Source organism: Elephantulus edwardii, unplaced genomic scaffold (assembly GCF_000299155.1).
Source record: "Elephantulus edwardii isolate Elephantulus edwardi_28Jun2011 unplaced genomic scaffold, EleEdw1.0 scaffold00308, whole genome shotgun sequence".
In the NCBI taxonomy this organism is placed as follows: domain Eukaryota; kingdom Metazoa; phylum Chordata; class Mammalia; order Macroscelidea; family Macroscelididae; genus Elephantulus; species Elephantulus edwardii.
In genome coordinates, this window is record NW_006400058.1 from 619,266 (window position 1) to 637,153 (window position 17,888).

Sequence of the window (17,888 nt, forward strand, 5' to 3'; positions counted from 1 at the left end):
CCACAGCTGACCTTCTACAGGGTTTCTGAGGAGTAAAATGCAAGGGAGAAGACTGCCCACCTTTTTCCCGCTAAGCAGCTGGTGGATTTGAACTGTGTACCTTTGCAGTGACAGTGCAATTCCTTACCACTAAGCCACCAAACCTCCCTAAAAGAATTGGTGCCTCTGAATTACAGTGTGGGCCAAACACACTGCATATACCATGGACTGCCAAAAGGGCAAACAACTCTGTCCCGCGCCACGCAGTGCTCCTTGGCAGGGCTGCTGAGACTCATGTACTCTGGGTGTGCTCCAGAAGAGCCAGTGCTCAGAGCAGGACGTCATGCTTGGAAAACAGTGGGTGAGTTAAATAAGGAGAGACCCTCAAGGAGATAAGAGGACAGTAGCGCTGGCCGGGGCATAAGGCCAGCAGAGACTACAAGGGAGGTGCAGGAGCAGGCAGCCTTTGGAATCAACCAGAGGGGAGAAAACAGCAACAGTGTTCTGACAGTGGCAGTGCTGGCCTACACTGTGAGAATAAGAAAAACCAGGGAACCAGCAACAAGGGGGAAAAAAACTAAGATATCTGTTATGTTAAAACAACAACAAAAAAACAAACCCATTAAGTTATACGCTTTAAAATGGTAAGTTGTATGTCATGTGGATTTGTTGTTGTTATGTGCCGTAAAGTTGCTTGCGACTGATAGCGACCCCATGTACGACAGCCCTAAACCCTACTCTATCCTGTGCCAATCATATTGTCTGTGACACACCCACCCCATTACTCCAGTTACTGATCAATCCATCTCACAAAGGGTCCTCCTCTTCCTCTCTTGCGCTCTCCCTCCACTATCCCAAGCATGTGGATTACACCTCAGTGAATGGTCCACCAAACCAGAGCTATGAAGAGCAGGGTCTGCAGGTCGCTGGCTTCAGCATCACTGAGAACTTGTTACTACTGTGGAACCTCAGGGCCCACTGCCGTCCAGATGAGCCAGAAATAAATGTCAAGCAAATCGAGAGCTGACTTCTCATCACCAAAAGAAATACAAGGGAGTGCATGTGTTTGTTTAAATTACAAGTAAGTATGCAATAACAATCATTTATTCAGAACACAAACACACATGTCCAATGAAATGGAGGGCGTTATACTGCGACAGTGATAATACAGATGCTGGGTTTTCCCTCAAGTACTGAGGTAGGAGGATCTGTGAGGAGTTGGTTTCCAACAACATCAGCATTTGTGTCTGAATTTCATAGCAACAAAGTATGTCTTTATGTAATAATGACTGTGATCTTTCAGATATACCAAGATTGAGAGCCAAGGACAGAATAGTCTATATACTACGTATTTTTCTTTTTTTAAAGGGCAGATATAAATGCTTATATATAACATAGTTATATATAACTGGACATTGAGCTAAGCTTAAAGTTGGTGGTTCAAAGCCACCATTCACTCCCTGGGAGAAAAATGAGGCAGTCTGTTCCTGTGAAGAGTTACAGCCTCAGAAATCCACCGAGCAGTTCCACTCTGTCCTCCAGGATTGCTGTGTCAGAACTGGCTAGACAACAGTTAGTTTATACAAAAAATCCTGGAAAAGTGACACAAAAAATTGTTAACAGTGGTTGTCCTGGCAGAGATGAAGTGGGAGAAGACCTTTCTTTTCTGGCATGAGTCCCTTGTGCCTTTAGGATTTTGAACTCTAAGCATCCCTGGGTGATAGAAATGGTTCAACACTCAGCTACTGACAGAAAGGCAGCAGTCTGATATCACTCGTGGCACCTCAGGAGAATGGCCGAGTCCAACCACCAAAGCCCACTGGAGCACCACAGACACCAAGCACGATGCATAGGCCGAGTCCAACCACCAAAGCAAGCCCGATAGAGCACCACAGACACCAAAGCACAATGTGTAGGCTTTGAGCCACAACAGACTGGATGGCAACTAAAATGCAGAGAAATGACCCAGACCTACACTCGACAGCAAAGGTGACAGAAGTCAGCACGAAACTGAGCAAAAGAAGCCAAAAATTGTGAGAATGCATATATCGCCTGATCTCACACGGAGGAACTCTGTTGCTGAAAGTCAGGCTCGTGGCAGGACAGCTGACTCACTATAAGCATGGGTTTATGAGAGCTTACATGGGCTTGTGAAAGTCAGCCTGAGTGCGTACCTTCCTTACCGGGTTCCCCGGCCTTGTGGGGGCTATGATTTTGAAAAGAGGCTTTGATTCTGGAGGACAGAGCTGTGGGGCGGGGAGAGAGAAGGCGGACGACAGTGACACCTGTAAGGAGCACCTGTACACGATACTGTTCAGTCAGATCAGTAAGTAAGCAACAGGAGGCTTAGCTCACCTGCTTTCTGGTTAAGGTGACGCTGTGTGGAGACTTGATGTGGGTATGGATTACGCAGGGTCTCAGTCTGTGAGGATCCAATGAGCTAGCCACTTGCCACTTACTTGTACTTTGTATGTCACAAGTTTAAGGAAAGGCATCATTTTTAAAGACAAATTCAACAACAATTTTGAAAAATACCTGGGAGAGGCTATAAGGACAAATACTGCATAAGACCATTATTGTAAAAACAGAGAAGGGTAACAAGTAAAACACGTACAGGAACCCAAGGGGGGAGGGGAGTGAAGGGGGGAGGATAGGCAGGGGTGAAACCACAGGGCTGCACAGTATGGTGAGTGGAAGGTGGTGGGGAGCAAATGGGATGCACCTGGGCGAAAAGACAAGGTAATGATGGGCAAGGTCCAATGGTGATTGATTTTTTAAAATTTATTTATTTTCTTACTGTGTACCATCAAATCGGATCCAACTAGCAGAGGAAAAAGTTGTCCCTCCTTCTCAGAGGAGCATCTGGTAGATTCGAACCGCAAACCTTCGGTATCACAGTGCAGCTTCTTGCCACTAGGCCACCAGAGCTCCCTTGTGATTAATTTTATAAAATATAATGTATGAGAATGATTTAATGAAACACAATATGAATGAAGAATAGTGTGAAACACAATGTATATAAACTTTGTAAGCAAATAAATTTTAAAAAAACCTGTAAAATAGAATGTATATGACTGTATGAAACAATGTAAACAAAAGACCGTATAAAACACAAAGTATACAAATGAAACATAATGTAAAGGAATTATTATATGAAAATAAAAAATATTTAAAAAAAATCCAACAAATTCAAAACCTCATTACGGTAAATTGAGTGGTTCAAAACCATAGAAAACTAAACACACGTAGAAAACTAAACACACGTGCCACCTTGCCACTGAAACCCTCCTAAGGCCCACCTCCTGACAGACGGCCATCCGAATGACAGCCTCCTGGCACTGCCCTCCAGCCCAGCCGAGGCTAGAAAATAGGCTACATGTCTCCCCTCCCAGGAGCAGATGACAGGCTGGCCATGGCCTCCTCAGACCAAAATGGTGTGTGCAGAGCGGTCAAACACAGAGTGCTAAACCCCAGGGGGCAACATCCAGAGGGTGGGTAACATTGTTTGCAGATGAAAATACAGAACTACAGAGCCAGGCTAGCTGACGACTGTGTGCCCAAGCATTTCTGCTTCATGACACACTTCAAAAGAGCCAAGATGAACAACTGCGGGGAGCCGCTCCAATCCTGGCAACCAGCGCTGCAAACAGCCCTGAGGCCTGTTCTCAACCCAGAAAGCAGGGATCCTATGAAACCTCAATCAGACTCTGCGCTCCCTATGCTTAGAGCACTCTGGCACCTGATCTCAGAGTCAAAGTTTTGGGATCGGTGGTCTCACTATCTACCCCAAGTTAACCAGACTCTAGCCACACTGACCTACCTTGCTGATGGCAGCATGCTCAGTTCAGCCTTTGTCTGTTACTCCCTCCTCCAGAAATACACACGCATCTGTTAGTATGCCATACTCTATGCCATACTTGCATGCTGTTATGATGCTGGCAGCTCTACTATCAGTATTTCAAATATCAACAGACCACATCATTCAAGGTGGCAAATTTCAGCAGAGCTTCCAGACTAAGACTAGGAAGAAAGGTCTGGTAACCTAGTTCAAAAAACCAACCAACGAAAACCCTCTGGATCATGAAAGGAAGTGGTGCTGGAAGATCAGGGTCCTTGGTTAGAAAGATACAGTGGCCACAATACTGGACTTGAACATGAGGGCAATTTTGATAATGGCACAGGACTGAGCAGCATTTCATTCTGTTATGAGTGAGTCACCATGTGTCAGCACTCAGTTGACGGCATCAAAGAACAATGACTACCTGGAATGTTCTGCTCCCAGGTACTTGAAGAGTTGGCTCTGCTCAAACGTCACCTTCTCAGGCAAGGCTCCAGGACCCCAATAGTAAAATTAAAAAACCACTGGCCACCATTCTTCTTTGCTGAGCACTCTCTATACCACTTACCTTCAACTTTCCTCCCCAGCACTTGCCATCTGAAATGTTTCCCTTACTAACTTGTTTGCCCCTCTTTCCCTGAAGTACGAATGCCCCACAAGGGCAGAGGCATTTCTGCCTTGTGCTGTCCACTGCTCTAAAGCTCAACACCTGAAACAGTGCTTAGCGACCCTGAGACCAGAAGAATTAGAGGGTGCCTGGCTACCACCACTGGCTCCCATAATCTAAAAGTGATCAAAGTAGAGGGCATTGGACACAGTGGAAGCAGCACATGGATCAAAACTCAAAAAGCATAAAAAATGGTCTTCCTGCTGATCTAATAAAAACTCTAGCCCTCAGTCACTCTGAGCTGGGAATCAAACTCACCACTATGGCTCTACTATCAGCTAAACAATAAACAAGCCTGTCAGATGAGCAAGGACACCTGGGTGATACCCACTCCTTGGAACAATCAGCCACACAAGGTCAAAAGGCTGGCATTTGCCCAGGGATGAAGTACAGAAGGCAGGAAGAGACAGAAGGATGAACAGAAATACGAATCACAGAGAGAAGGGGGGAAGAGTACTGTGACAACATGAGCATTGTAATTAGCGCCACAGAACAAAACGTGTATGAACAGTTGAACAGAAAACTATTCATACACTCTGCTCCACAAACTTTCACTCAAACCACAATAAAAGCTAGAAATACAACAGTGCTGTGGTACCAGTACCAATCAATATGGGGTGATTCCAGTTCATGGTGGCCCCATGGATGGCAGAGAAGTGCATTCCACAGGGTTTTCTTTCTTTTTTTTAAATAATTTTTATTTATTTATTTTATGTATGTACCGTCAAATTGGATCTGACTGGTACCAGAGGTGATTGTTCCTCCTCCTTCAGCAGAGCATCTGGTGGATTTGAACCGCACACCTCTGGGATTGCAGTGCAGTTTCCTGCCACTAGGCCACCAGAGCTCGCCTTCCACAGGGTTTTCAATGGCTGGCTTTTAGGAGAGCAGATCATCAGGCCTTTTATCTCAAGCACTCAAGTGGACTCAAGCCTCCAACCTTTCAGGCAGTAGTTGAGCAAAGGAACCTTTTGCACTACCCACTGATTCCACCTGGTTGATCTCGATTCTATTAAAGGTGCTTAATAAAAATGGACTGGATGAACCTATGAACAAATAGATGAATCGATGAATGAATGAATCCATTCATTCCTGGGCTTTCTGGTTCTGTCCCTGTGCTGACAAGCCCCCCACTTGTGTTCTGGGCTCCGATCCCTAAGATTCTTGACTCTCAGAGCCTGTCTTGATCTCTGATCCTCCACTATCTCATAAGATTCCAGCCCCTTCATGTCCCAAAAGGATATGACTCATAGTGTACAGAGAGCTTCACCGCAAATTCAGAAGTTCAAATCCACCAGCGGGCTCTGCAGGAAAAAGACTGACAATCTTCTTCTGTTCAATTTATAGCCTCAGAAACCCAATGGAGAATCAACTATGAATTGGTTCTGACTCCATGGCAGTAAGAGAATGTCCCAAAGTCCTATGAAACCTAGATGTCCCAACTTAACACATTCCACTCCCAGGAGACCCCTCTCTGGGTCTCTCATTTCAGGTACACTCTCACCCTATCTCCCACACTCTGTGTTCCCATTTCAACTTGGATACAAACGTAAACGTGATTTCCCAAGGGTCATCTAATCACAAGGGAGCCCAGCGGGATCATCACCCAGTAATAAACACACACATCCCTCCCCTTACACAAACATCTGTATGTTGACTGGGCACTTCCGCAGACATGATGTCACCAAATCATCTGGACTTAGATCTCATGATTCCCAATGGACAGATGAGAAAACAGGTTCAGTGAAACAAAACCAGGTGCCTGAGGTCAGAGAGTGAGTAAGAAGCAGAGCTGAGGATTGGAATCCAGGTCCTAAGAACAAATCCTGAGCAAGCCGTATCGCTCTCAATTTAAAAAAACACTGACACATGAACAAGCTGCGTAACTCCTAAGGGCCTTAGTTTCCTCATCTTTAAATGGGAGTAATAATAGGAATGATCACGGGGGGTTTTAGAAAGATTCACAAGTTAACCCATATGTGTTTAGGATGGTGATAGGCAGGTTGTAACACTGAATACAGACTGTTGATGGGTGTCACAGTGTCATCTATAACTAACAGTTACCCTATGAACAGAGGGCTGAAACCATGCTGTCTCGCCTCCTCCTATTTCCGCCAGGCTCAAGACACTGCTATAGTCACTGTGTCAGTTCCTCTTGTTGAGGGTCTTCCTCTCTGTCACTGTCCCTTTCCTTTCTCAGTATAATGTCTTTTTCCCCCAAGGACTTGCGTCTCTTAGCAACACGCTCAAAGTCTATGAGGCGAACTTTCATCATTCTTGCTTCTAAGGAGCATACTGGTTGTTGTTGTTATGTGCCATCGAGTCGCGTGCAACTCATAGAGACCCTATGTACAACAGCCCTAAACTCTGCTCTGCCCTGTGCCAATCGCACTGTCTCTGACACTCCCATCCCAATTATCCCAGTCACTGAATCAATCCACCTCATAGGGGAAGGAGGGCCTTCCCCTCCTGCACTGTCCCTCCACTCTCCCAAGCATGATGTCCTTCTCCAAGGACCGGTCTCTCCTCACAACATGTCCAAAGTATGTTAGACGGAGCCTCAGAATCCTTGCCTCCAAGGAGCCACCTGGTTTAACCCTTTCCAGGATGAATCTGTTTGTTTTCCTAGCAGTCCATGGTATTTTCAATACTCTTCTCCAGCACCACAGCTCAAAGGCATCAATTCCCCTTCTATCCTCCTTGGTCACTGTCCAACTCTCTGATGCATGACAAGTGATCGTGAAGACCATGGCCTGTTATCAAACGCACGTTAAGTCTCCAGAAAGACACCACTGTTCTTCAGTACTTTGGAGCGGTCCCTGAAAGCAGACTTTGCCATGGCAATGTGCCTTTTAATTTCCTGGCTACTGGTGCCAAGAGTGTTGACTGTGGAGCCAAGCAAACTAAAGCTGTGTACAATCTCAATCTCTTCACCATCCATCCTGATGCTGCCAATTGGTCCAGTGGTGAACATACTGGTTAGCATACCGGTTACACTTCCTTTAAGACAGATTTGTTCTTTTGACTATCTGTGGTTTATTCAATACTCTTTGCCAACACAATCCCAAGGCATCATTTCTTCTTTGGTCTTCTTTATTAATATTCCAACTTTGAAATGCATACAAAGCAACTAAAAATACTGTTGCTTGGGGAAGGTGCACCTTAAGTCTTTAAATTGACATCCTTACTCTTTAGCACTTTAAAGAGGCCGCTCACAGCAGATTTCCCCAATTTTTATTTCTTAATTGCTGCTAACATGGGTGTTGACTGTGGAATGAAAGCAAAGTTCAGTGTTAGGGATTCAGAAAATGTTATCAGTCTATTTTTCCAGAGAAAACACACCTCAGTGTTCATCAAATTCTCAAAAGGTCCAGAAATCTTAGATTTTTTCCACTGGGCGAGATCAAGAGTATGTTCTGGATCAAATATGATTATGTACATTCTGCCTTCCTACCATTCCTCCCCAAACACCCCCACACTCAGCTCTACAGAATGTGCTCAAAAAATCAAGAAAACTAATTCATGAACACAAAGCACTACATATAATCTCAGTCTCAAAAGACAAAGATCTACAACTATGAATGACTATTTAAAAAAAAAAAAGAAAGTGAACTGGGAGGAAGGGATGCAGACGGAAGAAAATGAAGGAATGAAAATCCAACTTTTCTGTAAACTTGTTAAAATCATAATTAAAATGCTCACTTCAGCAGCACATATACTAAAACTGGAATGATAGAGAAAATCAGCATGGACCCTGCACAAGGATGATACACAAATTCGTGAAGCGTTCCATATTTTAAAAAAATTTTAAAAAAAATCACAATTAAAACAAAAGTTCTTTTAAAAAAGCAAACTTCATGCAACCAAAAAAGCAGATGCTCAACAGACATTTAACATTCTTCTCCAATCATATTAATCCTGACAAGTACAGCCTTTGGAATTCTGTAATCATCTCAAACGCTCTTCACAACTTGTCTCCCTCTTACCTCATGGGTAGCTCTGATGGCCTTGTCCATAAGGAGCTGTATTACTAAGTCAAAGGCCAGACTTCACTATTGGTTCAAATCCACCAGCAACTCCAAAGGAGACAATAACCTTTTGTGCAACGTACAGTCTAGGAAACCCAATGAAAGGTAAATTATGAACTGGTGCCAACTCGATGGCAATAAGCTGTTGTATCTTATAGGAAAGGAGCCCTGGAAGTAGTGTCTGTACACTATTGGGCTCTAAATAAAATGTGGGCATTTCAAATCCACAAGGCACTACAAGGGAGATACACAGGGAATAATCTCCTCTTGTAATCACATACAACCTTGGAAACTCTAAAGCAGGTTGCTGTGAGTCAGATTTGACAGTCTGAAACCATGGCAGTGTTTAACCTCACAGAAAGTTTGGGTAACGTAAACACTTTGGTGCTAGTAGCTAAAACACTGACAGTTCAAATCCACCCAGTGGTGCTTTAGGAGAACAGGGTTGGTGCTAAGCCTCCAAAAGGACACAGCCTGGAAAAGCATTTGAAATCCTTCATCTCTACACACCTGGGGTCATCACAAGTCAGAATCCGCTAAATAGGGACTAACCACAATGACAACCGCACAGGACTGTGGTGTGAATCATGTGAGAACCCAGGCAAAATTTTGGAACCAGTCATTTCGACTGGCCTCCCTAAACTTCAGACTCAACTTTAAAATGAAATTGATTTGCTTGGATGTGGACTGGCTTGATTACCTGTACTTATTCCAACCCTGAGCCAACTGACTTTATTCTTGTGTTACGTGCTGTTCAGTTGACTATGATTTGTAAACAATCATATCCTACAAGCAACAGACCTGAACCTTGACCTGTCCTGCACCATTGTCATCATCTCCGTGTCCAAGCCACTGTCACAGCCATTGTGTCAACTGATCTTATTGAAGAGCCTCCTCTCTTTTTCTGACCCTCCACTTTCCCCAGCTGTCTTTTTCCAAGCACTGAATGCTCCTGACAACATGCTCAAAATATGTGAAACAAAGTTTCACCATCCTCACCTCTCAGGAGCACCCTTGACTGCACTTCTTCCAAAACAGACGTGTTTGTTCTAACTTTAGAGTCAGGACGCAGGGCATTGATTCACTCTTTTCTAGGTGAGAAAAACAAGACCCAAGAAGTAGAAGCAACTTCCTGACATCACACTGTTAATCCAATAGTCACTCCTGGCCTAGGCCTTGGGTCACATTTCTCCTACACTGAGTGGCTCAGGGTTCACATCACCCATATTCCAGGTAAGGAAACTGAGGCTCAGAAAGTAGAAGCAAGCTATCAGGGCCACACTCCTGACTCCCGTGGTCACTTCCTGCTTAGACTCTGGGTCAGATTCCTACTCTGCTGAGTGACACAAGTATCACATTACCCATTTTCCCAGTAAAGAACCTGAGGCCCAGGCAGGAAAGTGGCCAGATCATTCAAGCGCTGAGTCCTCGCACTGGGTCTCCAGACTCATGGTGGGGCAGGTGAGGGGGAAGGGAGAAGCCGTATCACCTGCAGGACCACGGAGATGGTCTTCTCGCCGGCCTTGGCTGCCCGCCATTTCCGGTAAGTGTCCGCCTTGAGGAGGTTTTCTGCACAGTGCGTCTGAGGGCAAGAGTGGGAAGGGAGAGTGAGGCCACAGGGATGTAAGAGAGTAAAGCCACTAGGCCCAAATGTCAGACTTCCAAGATTTAAATGCCCCTGCTCATCCCCCGGTTTGAGTTCTTTTTGCAACCTCTTCCCCTAAAAGCCCCTCTAAAAACACTCCCAAAAAGTGCCTCTATTCCTCCGCTCCCAAGTTCCCGACGACCGGAAATTCCGCTATCCCACATCTCCCCCAGAATGCGCTTCGAGCCTCCTCGAATGCACCCACAGCCCTGCTCCGACTTTCCTGAAGTTCCCTTATCGCCCCAGAAGTTCTCGTAGCGCTGCCCTCTTCAGTCCTCTAACGTGTTCCCACCCCCCCCACGCCGGCCTCTCACCGAATCCTGGCTGCTGCAGGACACGACACGAAGGAGGCGGATTTCCGGCATGTCAACGCTGTAGCTTTCGCCTGACCCAAACGACAGAGGAGGGTCTGGGTTTGCAGACAGAGGGTACAGGGTCTCAACCCGACGCACGGGCTTCAGTGCGCAAGCGCGCGGGGCTCGGGCCTTTCAAACAGCGGCGCGCCGGCGCGCGCGTCGACACTGCGCATGCCCAGTCGAGCCTCCTTGTCCCGCCTCCCGCTTACCCCTTGGCTCTCTAGCCCCGTCTCCTGGTGGCGTTTACGCCCGGCTTTCTGGGCTCCTAGCAACAGAAGCGGCCTCCGGGATTGGCCCCTAGGAAAAATTCGCCATTCTCATTGGACGACGAAATCACCTCCCAAACTAAAGCCTAGAATGCTGAACGACAGCTGACCTGAGTTGGATTTTCGCGGGGAACCTGGAACCTACCGGATGTTCTCCGCCGGCTCCCGTGAATTACACATCCCCACACACACCCCTAGAGACTCCTATTCGAGCCTCAGTTACCCCATGTGACCTATCTCATGCCAAGTCCACCCTGGCCACAGACTGGCACCCTTCTGTTCTGTCCCCAAGAGATCCAGGCGTGCAGAATAAACCCAAACACAGAATATGAAGTATAAGCCAGGTGCTGGGAAGAGGAAAGGATGACAAATATCCCGGGTCCCCTCAGAACGAGCCTGGACATGCATGGCGCTCCCAGATGGGGCCCCACCCAGGAAAGACACCTCCTTGGGAAGAGAAGAGATCCTGGTCCTAGTAGCTGCTTCGTACCTGCAGGGAATAAAATGACCCCATTCAGCTCTCGGGCTTTGTGTAAAGGAAATGAGTGGTGGTGAAGAATGAAAAACCAGAAGAGCTGAAAGCCGAGACACTGGGGATCGTGGTGGGCGAGGGCTCGGAGCCCCAGGTGCCTGGATCCTTTGGGATGAGGCTTCCGCCTTCCCTACCCGGGGGCTGAGGAGGCCAGCCCTTGGCTCTGACCTCAGCTCCTTTCACCTCAGGGTGAAGGTGGGTCTGGGCCCGCCCCTCCTCAGCTTCCTATAAGGGCTGGGGCCAGGGCTACAGGTTCACACACCATGAGGACCTTCCTGCTGACCTTCACGCTGCTCTGCACCCTGCTGGGTCTCGGTGAGTGACTGGGGCCCTGGGCTCCTGGGACCTTCAGGACGTAGAAACTATGAAATAATATTCAGAAAAGGCCCTTAGGGATAAAGAGGAGGTATCCCAGGAATCCAGATCATGGAAGTGACAGACTAGAGGAGAGAGACTGAGGCAAAACTTTCATAATATAATTGGCCCTCTGAGAGAGAAATGGGCCTTGTGAACTCTGAAACTGCTTTCCCTCAGGTAGAGCCACAAAGTAAAGCACCTAAATTCTAGAAAATCAGATGCAGCATCATTGGAAGGAGAGGGAAAGTTTGAGGGAGAATATGAATGAAAGCTCCTTTAAGATTTTAGGCCCCAGCTCCCTCCTCCCTCAGATCTAGGGGTGCAGTCCCCCTCCTCCCTTAGACCCAGGAGTAGGGGTACCTGCTCCACTTTCCCATGACCCCATGTGGATGCCAGGCACTTCCCTTGTCGGTACCAGGAAATGCAGGCCCTGAGCCCCTCATGGTCCTCACTGTCCCTCGTGGGCCTGGCATGCAGACCCCAGCTTGAGGCTACAAGGCCTGTGATGCATCTACAAGGGGAGGGCCCCACACCTTGGAAGCAGCTGAACCTGAAACTTTGTAAAAGCCTAAGAAGCCTTCATCACGACCCCTCCCCACTCTGAGCTTTCTCCAGGGAGCTGTCACCCAAAGCCCCCAGCCTTGTAATTAGGTGAACAGGCTCAGTGGTGGAGTCGCTTCCCGCCCTGGGAGCAGCTTTGCAGGCTTCATCATCGCGTCCCTGTTAAAGCGCTGGACAGTTCCTTGGACATGGGTTAATGCTCCGCCCAGGAAAAACGGCGCCTCTACTTTTTCAAGGATTAGCGATCTAGGCACCCTTCCCTCAAACCCAGGGGCCCAGGTCCCTTACTCCTATCTCCGTCGGGACGCTGAGTCCAAGTCATGGTCCGCAGATCTACCACGCGTGACCGCGGCCCTTTCTCTGCCCGGCAGGATGCCCACTGAGCTGCGAGGTATGTAGGGGCTCCGGGCCCACGTGCAGCGGAAAGGTGAAGACCTGTGAAAATGGCAAGGACGCATGCGTGACCATCGTGGGCGAGTCCAGCACAAGTAGGAGCGGCGGCGTTCCAGCCGGAGTTGAGGGGCGAGGGTAGAACTTTGCAGAGGTGGTGGGATGGGGCGGTGTGTTCAGAAGGTGGAGCATGGGAAGAAACTCGGATGGGAGTGGAGAAGAGGTAAAAACATAACAAAAGTGGTTGTTATGTGCTGTTGAGTGGAACTGACTCATAGCTGACCCTCCAAGCGGGTTTCCAGAGGCTATACATCGCATGGGAGGAGATGGCTCATCATTCTCCTACGGAACAGCTGGTGAATTTGAACTCGAACACTTTGGGTTGGTAGTGCAGCTCCTTACCAAGGGCAACAGAAACTATTTTTAGACTTCAAAAGATGGACAAGTTCAAAAAAAGATGCTGTGAAGGAGGGGAGAGACTTTCTTAGGCTGGGGAGGGCCAGGGAAAGAAAAGGAGGATCAGAGAAATGGTAAGAATGGGAGGATCAAATAGGTAAGAAGGGGAATGGAAGAGGAGTGTAATATCTGAGAAGAGACCATTTGAGAGAGAGAGGTAAGTTGTTAGAAAAAGATCACCTCATGGATGGTGAGAGTAACAGGGGTAGGAAGAGCCCATTCCAGCCCAAGGACGGGAGAAGGGATGATGTAGTAGAGGGAGAGACCATTACAGAAAGGGGGGGGATAGAACCAATAGAAAAATCACTAAGAGAAGTAGACCTGGGGCTTGGCAAGAATGGTAGAATGGGAAGGAGAGGAGGGTTGGCTTAAAGGGAAGAGACCATTCATTGTAGACCAGACAAAGGTTGGATGGGGACCAATGAAGGAGACCATTGGCCAAGGCGTAGTTTTCTTTTTTTTTAAATTATTATTAAATTTTATTCGTTTTAATGAACATTTACAGGGATTTTGGGTTTTCATTCCTTCATTGCTGCACCATTCTCTCTACCCTCCTCCCCAGTTTGTTCTTCTTCCCCGCCATCCGAATGTCTGTTTTAATTGTCCAATTGCCACAGTGCTTGTCAAAGTCAGTTCTAATTAATCTCCTTTGTCGGTGTGTCCTTTGCCATTTCCTATCACTCCTCCCTGAGAGAGACTTCACCCTGATTCATAAGGAAAAGGGGATGGCGTATTCTCTTAGCTACTTCCTGCTGAAAAGGGACGCTGTGGGTTTCAGGGTGAAGATCTTCTCTCACTACTCTAAAGGGCCCCTTTGGCAGTAGGAAACACAGAGACTATTATGGAGATTGATTTTGGAATTTAGATGCACTCTTATTGATTGTGCTTGGCCGTACATGTTCATATCCTTGAAGATGTATCATGGGGGTGTTGCAACCTAGAAGACACAAATTTAACTAACAAGTTATAAGTACATGAGTCAAAAACTATGGAAAAGTAAAAGATTCTTTCATTGTTTTACAAACCCTCCCCCAGGTCCCCTCCACCATGTAGCCCTCGCTCTAGACTCCTGTGATGACAGAAATACCTAGTCACATATCTCTTTTAAACAGTTTTCTCCCTCCTCTGTTTCAGTGCAGTATACATTATTGAACCCATCTTACTCAGTCTCTCCCCAACCCCGAGGTTAGTCCCATTCTACAACAGTGGCATCATGTAATATTTGTCCTTTTGTGACTGGGATATTTCACTCAGCATAATGTTCTCCAGAGTCAGCCATTTTGAATAATATTGCGTGAGTTCCTTATTTTTTAATGCAGCATAGCAAGGCGTAGTTTTCATTCAAAGTTGAGGGAGATCGATCATTTAACACAGGAGAGATGATAGGGAAAGAAAAGGGACTAAAAGTTTTAGCAAGAGATACATGTAAGCCTAAATGTAGGAAGGAACCATCCCCACAGGGACGGCTGTGCAAGAATAGTGGGATAAAAGATTGCACATGGTCCTAGCCAGCCAGCAAAAGTTAGCAGGTGGGAGAAAGGCTTAAAGAGACCACCCACGCAGATAAGGGGAGCTATGGACCCTGAAGGAATATTTCTTCACCTGAAGGATGGAGGAAAAACCACCCTTGTGGTTGGGTGAAGAGGAAACCACTGATTGGGTTACACTGGAAGGTCTGGGGAATGGCCAGGAGTCTGGAAAAGAGCACAGGAGGCTGGAGCTCTGGTGATCTGGTCTGTAGGGAGATGCACTACTAACCCAAAGGCTTCATTTCTTTGTCAGTTCAAATCCACCATGGGCTCTATGGGAGAAGGATCAGCAATCTTTTCCTGTGTGTTTTACAGTTTTGGAAGACCCTCTGGAGGGTCAGCTATGAGTTTGTTCTTGATGACAATGAGTTTTGAGGAGGGAGCCCCCCCCCCCCAGAGACAGAGAAAGGGCATCACAAAGAAGGTAGTATTTGGAAAGTCACCCCAGGCAAAACAAAAAACTAAAACCAAAATAAACAAGCAAAAATCTCTGCTGCGTTTGAGTCCATTGCGACTCACAGCGACCCTCCATCGAGTTTCCAAGGCTTGACTTTTTTACAGGAGCAGACCACCACCGCATTGGCCTCCTATGGGGCAGTTGGTGGATTTGAACCATCAATTTTCCAGACCTAACACTTAATGGACCGGCACTCCTGGGTTGGGAGGATAAAAGATGCGAAGGTGGAAGGGACCACCTCACACAGACAGGGGTCGGGGTGACAGACTGCCTGGAAAAGCCCACAGAAGGCTGGCTGAATGGGAGAACAGAATGTCCACAGAGGGTGCTGGCGGAGATGATGTCAAGCACAGAAGCTAGGCAGAAAAGGGGATATCGCTTTATGGGGCTGGGAGAGACCACCTCAAACAGATCAGGGATCAGGGAAGGGGCTATGGAAGAGACCACCCAGGAGCCCAGCCCTCTGTCACTCCTACAACCCACAGAAGGCCACCACTCGGTGAACACTTACAAGGCCTGCATGAAGTTCAAAGACTGCTACACTGGCTTCGTGTCCACCACAATGGGTCCCAAGGACTACATGGTTTCCAACACCCACTGCTGCCAGAGCGATGGCTGCAACCAAGGCTCTGTGCCCCGTGAGCATCTGCCCAGCCCTGCCTACCCCTCCCAGGAGCTCCCTCCAACCCTGTCCCCAGAGCCACCATGAGCCTGCTCCCATGCCTCTGCACCCCCTCCAATCCCCCGGCACCACTGTGAGCCTGCTCCCTGCCTCTGCACCCCCACCCCACCCCCAGTTGTGAGAAAGACTTAAACATTCTATCTTACCTTGCACTTGTCCTACACCCTCAGCTCCCCTGAACAATCGCACGGAGAATGGCCTGCAGTGCCCAGCCTGCATCGCGCCTTTCCAGGAGACATGTGCGGGGACCCAGGCAGCGCGCTGTGTCGGTCAGGAGAGCCACTGCGTCTACTTCGCTGGCAATGTACAGGCTGGTGAGGAGCACACCTGGGTTCCTGGAGGGGTCCAGGGGGCTCAGAACTAGAGGCACAGATGTCCAGGGGAGGAGGTTGCTCAGAGCCAGGACTCCTGGGTGGGAAGGGGGAAGGTGTGTTGGGGGCCTTGACTGTGGCTGGAAATCTCCCTTCCCAGGAATCTTCAACACCCGATTTGCCACGCGGGGCTGTGCCACAGAGAGTGCCTGCTTCACCAAACCTGGGTCCGAGGTGCCCTCAGCCTCCTATCTCTACTTCCTCCGCCGAGCCGACTGCCTCCCAGCGCCCCGGCCTCCAGGCAGGGCTGAGTAAAGAACAGAGGGACAGGTGAAGAGAGGCCCCTGCTCGTCCCCGCGAACTTGTGAATTAAAAGGTTAACCTAACAGAGCTAGCCCTGAGTCTTTTTGATGTGCCGAAAAGTATAATACAAGTCCCTCTTTGTGAGGGACAGAGAGAAAGCCCTACCTTTAAGCAATTACTCCCTGATTATCTCCTTGTGGGGAGCTCTGGTGGCTTAGTGGTAAGGAATTGCTCTGCCAGTGCAAAGGTCCATGGTTTGAATCTACCAGCTGCTGTGAAGGGGAAAGCTGGGCAGTTTCCTCCCTCGGCATGGTCAACTGTGGTTTGGTTCAACACGACGATACACAACAGCAGGCCCCTCTGTACAGTTCTGGTGGCGTGGTGCATTATATGTCATGCTGCCAACCAAAAGGTCAATGGTTCAGATCCACCAGCTGCTCTGAGAGAAAGATGAATCATTTATCTTGCAAGGGCTTACAGCCTCAGAAACTCAATGGAGAGTTAATTTATGATGAAATCAATTCCACAGCAGGAGTTCAATGCCTGGGCCCCTGGTGTGGGGAGCCCTGGTGGCACAGTGGCTAAGGCATTTGGCTTCTAGCCATAAAGTTTAATGGTTTAAACCCACTGACCACTGAGCAGGAGAAAGATATAACCTGCTACTGTAAGATTACCCACTAGCCCTGAACTGGTTCTACCTCATCGCGAGCCTCCACAGAGTCTCAGACTAGACATCTTTCTGGAAGAAGACTGCTAGTCTTTCTCCCTTGGTGTAGCTAGTGGATTCAAACTGATGGCCTTTTGGTTAGCAGCCTGACACATTACATGGTACATCAGCATTCCTTCCATAAAAATGACAGCCTTGGAAACCCTGAGGGGCAGGTCTGGTTGGCCTTTTGGACTATGAGGTGGAATGGGGTGACTTGATTTGTCAATAAGGAGCCCTGACAGTGCTCCTTATTCAGCACTCAGCTTCTAACCAAATGGTTGGCAGTTCAAAACCACCAGCTGTTCCAAGGAAGAAAAATGTGGCATCTGCTGTTGTGAAGATTTACAGCCTTGGAACCTGTGGGACTCTGTCCTCCGGGGTCACTGTGAGTTGGAATAAATTCACTGGTTTTGGCTTCTAAGGTGCCTCTGCTGAGTTTTCACAATTTTCTATGCTGTACCTCATTTCATCCTTACAGCAACTGCATGTTGATCTTCTTGCCCCATCTTACAGTTTCACAAACTGAGGCATAATTGTGAAAGCCTGGGTCAAACCATCTAATTTGAACCCATCCCTGTCAAAGTCTAGAATCCATGCTCATTTCTGCTGATTAGTATCTCCTTCTTTCTGCCTCTGGTTTCATGCCTGTGCCATATGCATACTAATCGTTACAACCTTGTAGGATTCTTGTAAACCTGAGAGGCACCTGGTATAGCGCCAAGCACCTTTAATAAGACAATATACGCTGTAGAGAAGGTATGTCCGGGTAAATACTAATCATCCTAATAGCTGCCACTTACTAAGTGGCCATTATTTTCCAGG

At 47.7% G+C, this 17,888-nt stretch overlaps 2 protein-coding genes across 2 annotated transcripts in view; one reads left to right on the forward strand and one right to left on the reverse strand.

The window, feature by feature from the left end:
• XRCC1 (X-ray repair complementing defective repair in Chinese hamster cells 1) overlaps positions 1-10,537 on the reverse strand; it is a 55,578-nt gene extending 45,041 nt beyond the window's left edge. The window contains exons 1-2 of the mRNA XM_006901069.1: positions 10,472-10,537; positions 10,002-10,094 (exon numbers count right to left, since the gene is read on the reverse strand). Of these exons, the coding sequence (XP_006901131.1) occupies positions 10,002-10,094; positions 10,472-10,522 (144 nt within the window). The 5' untranslated portion in view covers positions 10,523-10,537. The remainder of the gene's footprint in view (positions 1-10,001; positions 10,095-10,471) is intronic.
• A 648-nt stretch (positions 10,538-11,185) lies between these two features.
• Positions 11,186-16,369, forward strand: PINLYP (phospholipase A2 inhibitor and LY6/PLAUR domain containing). Its single transcript, XM_006901100.1, is given in 7 exon segments — positions 11,186-11,265; positions 11,507-11,557; positions 11,559-11,626; positions 12,601-12,717; positions 15,547-15,699; positions 15,914-16,057; positions 16,215-16,369. Coding segments are annotated over 7 exon segments (768 nt in total).
• The last annotated feature ends 1,519 nt before the right edge of the window (positions 16,370-17,888 follow it).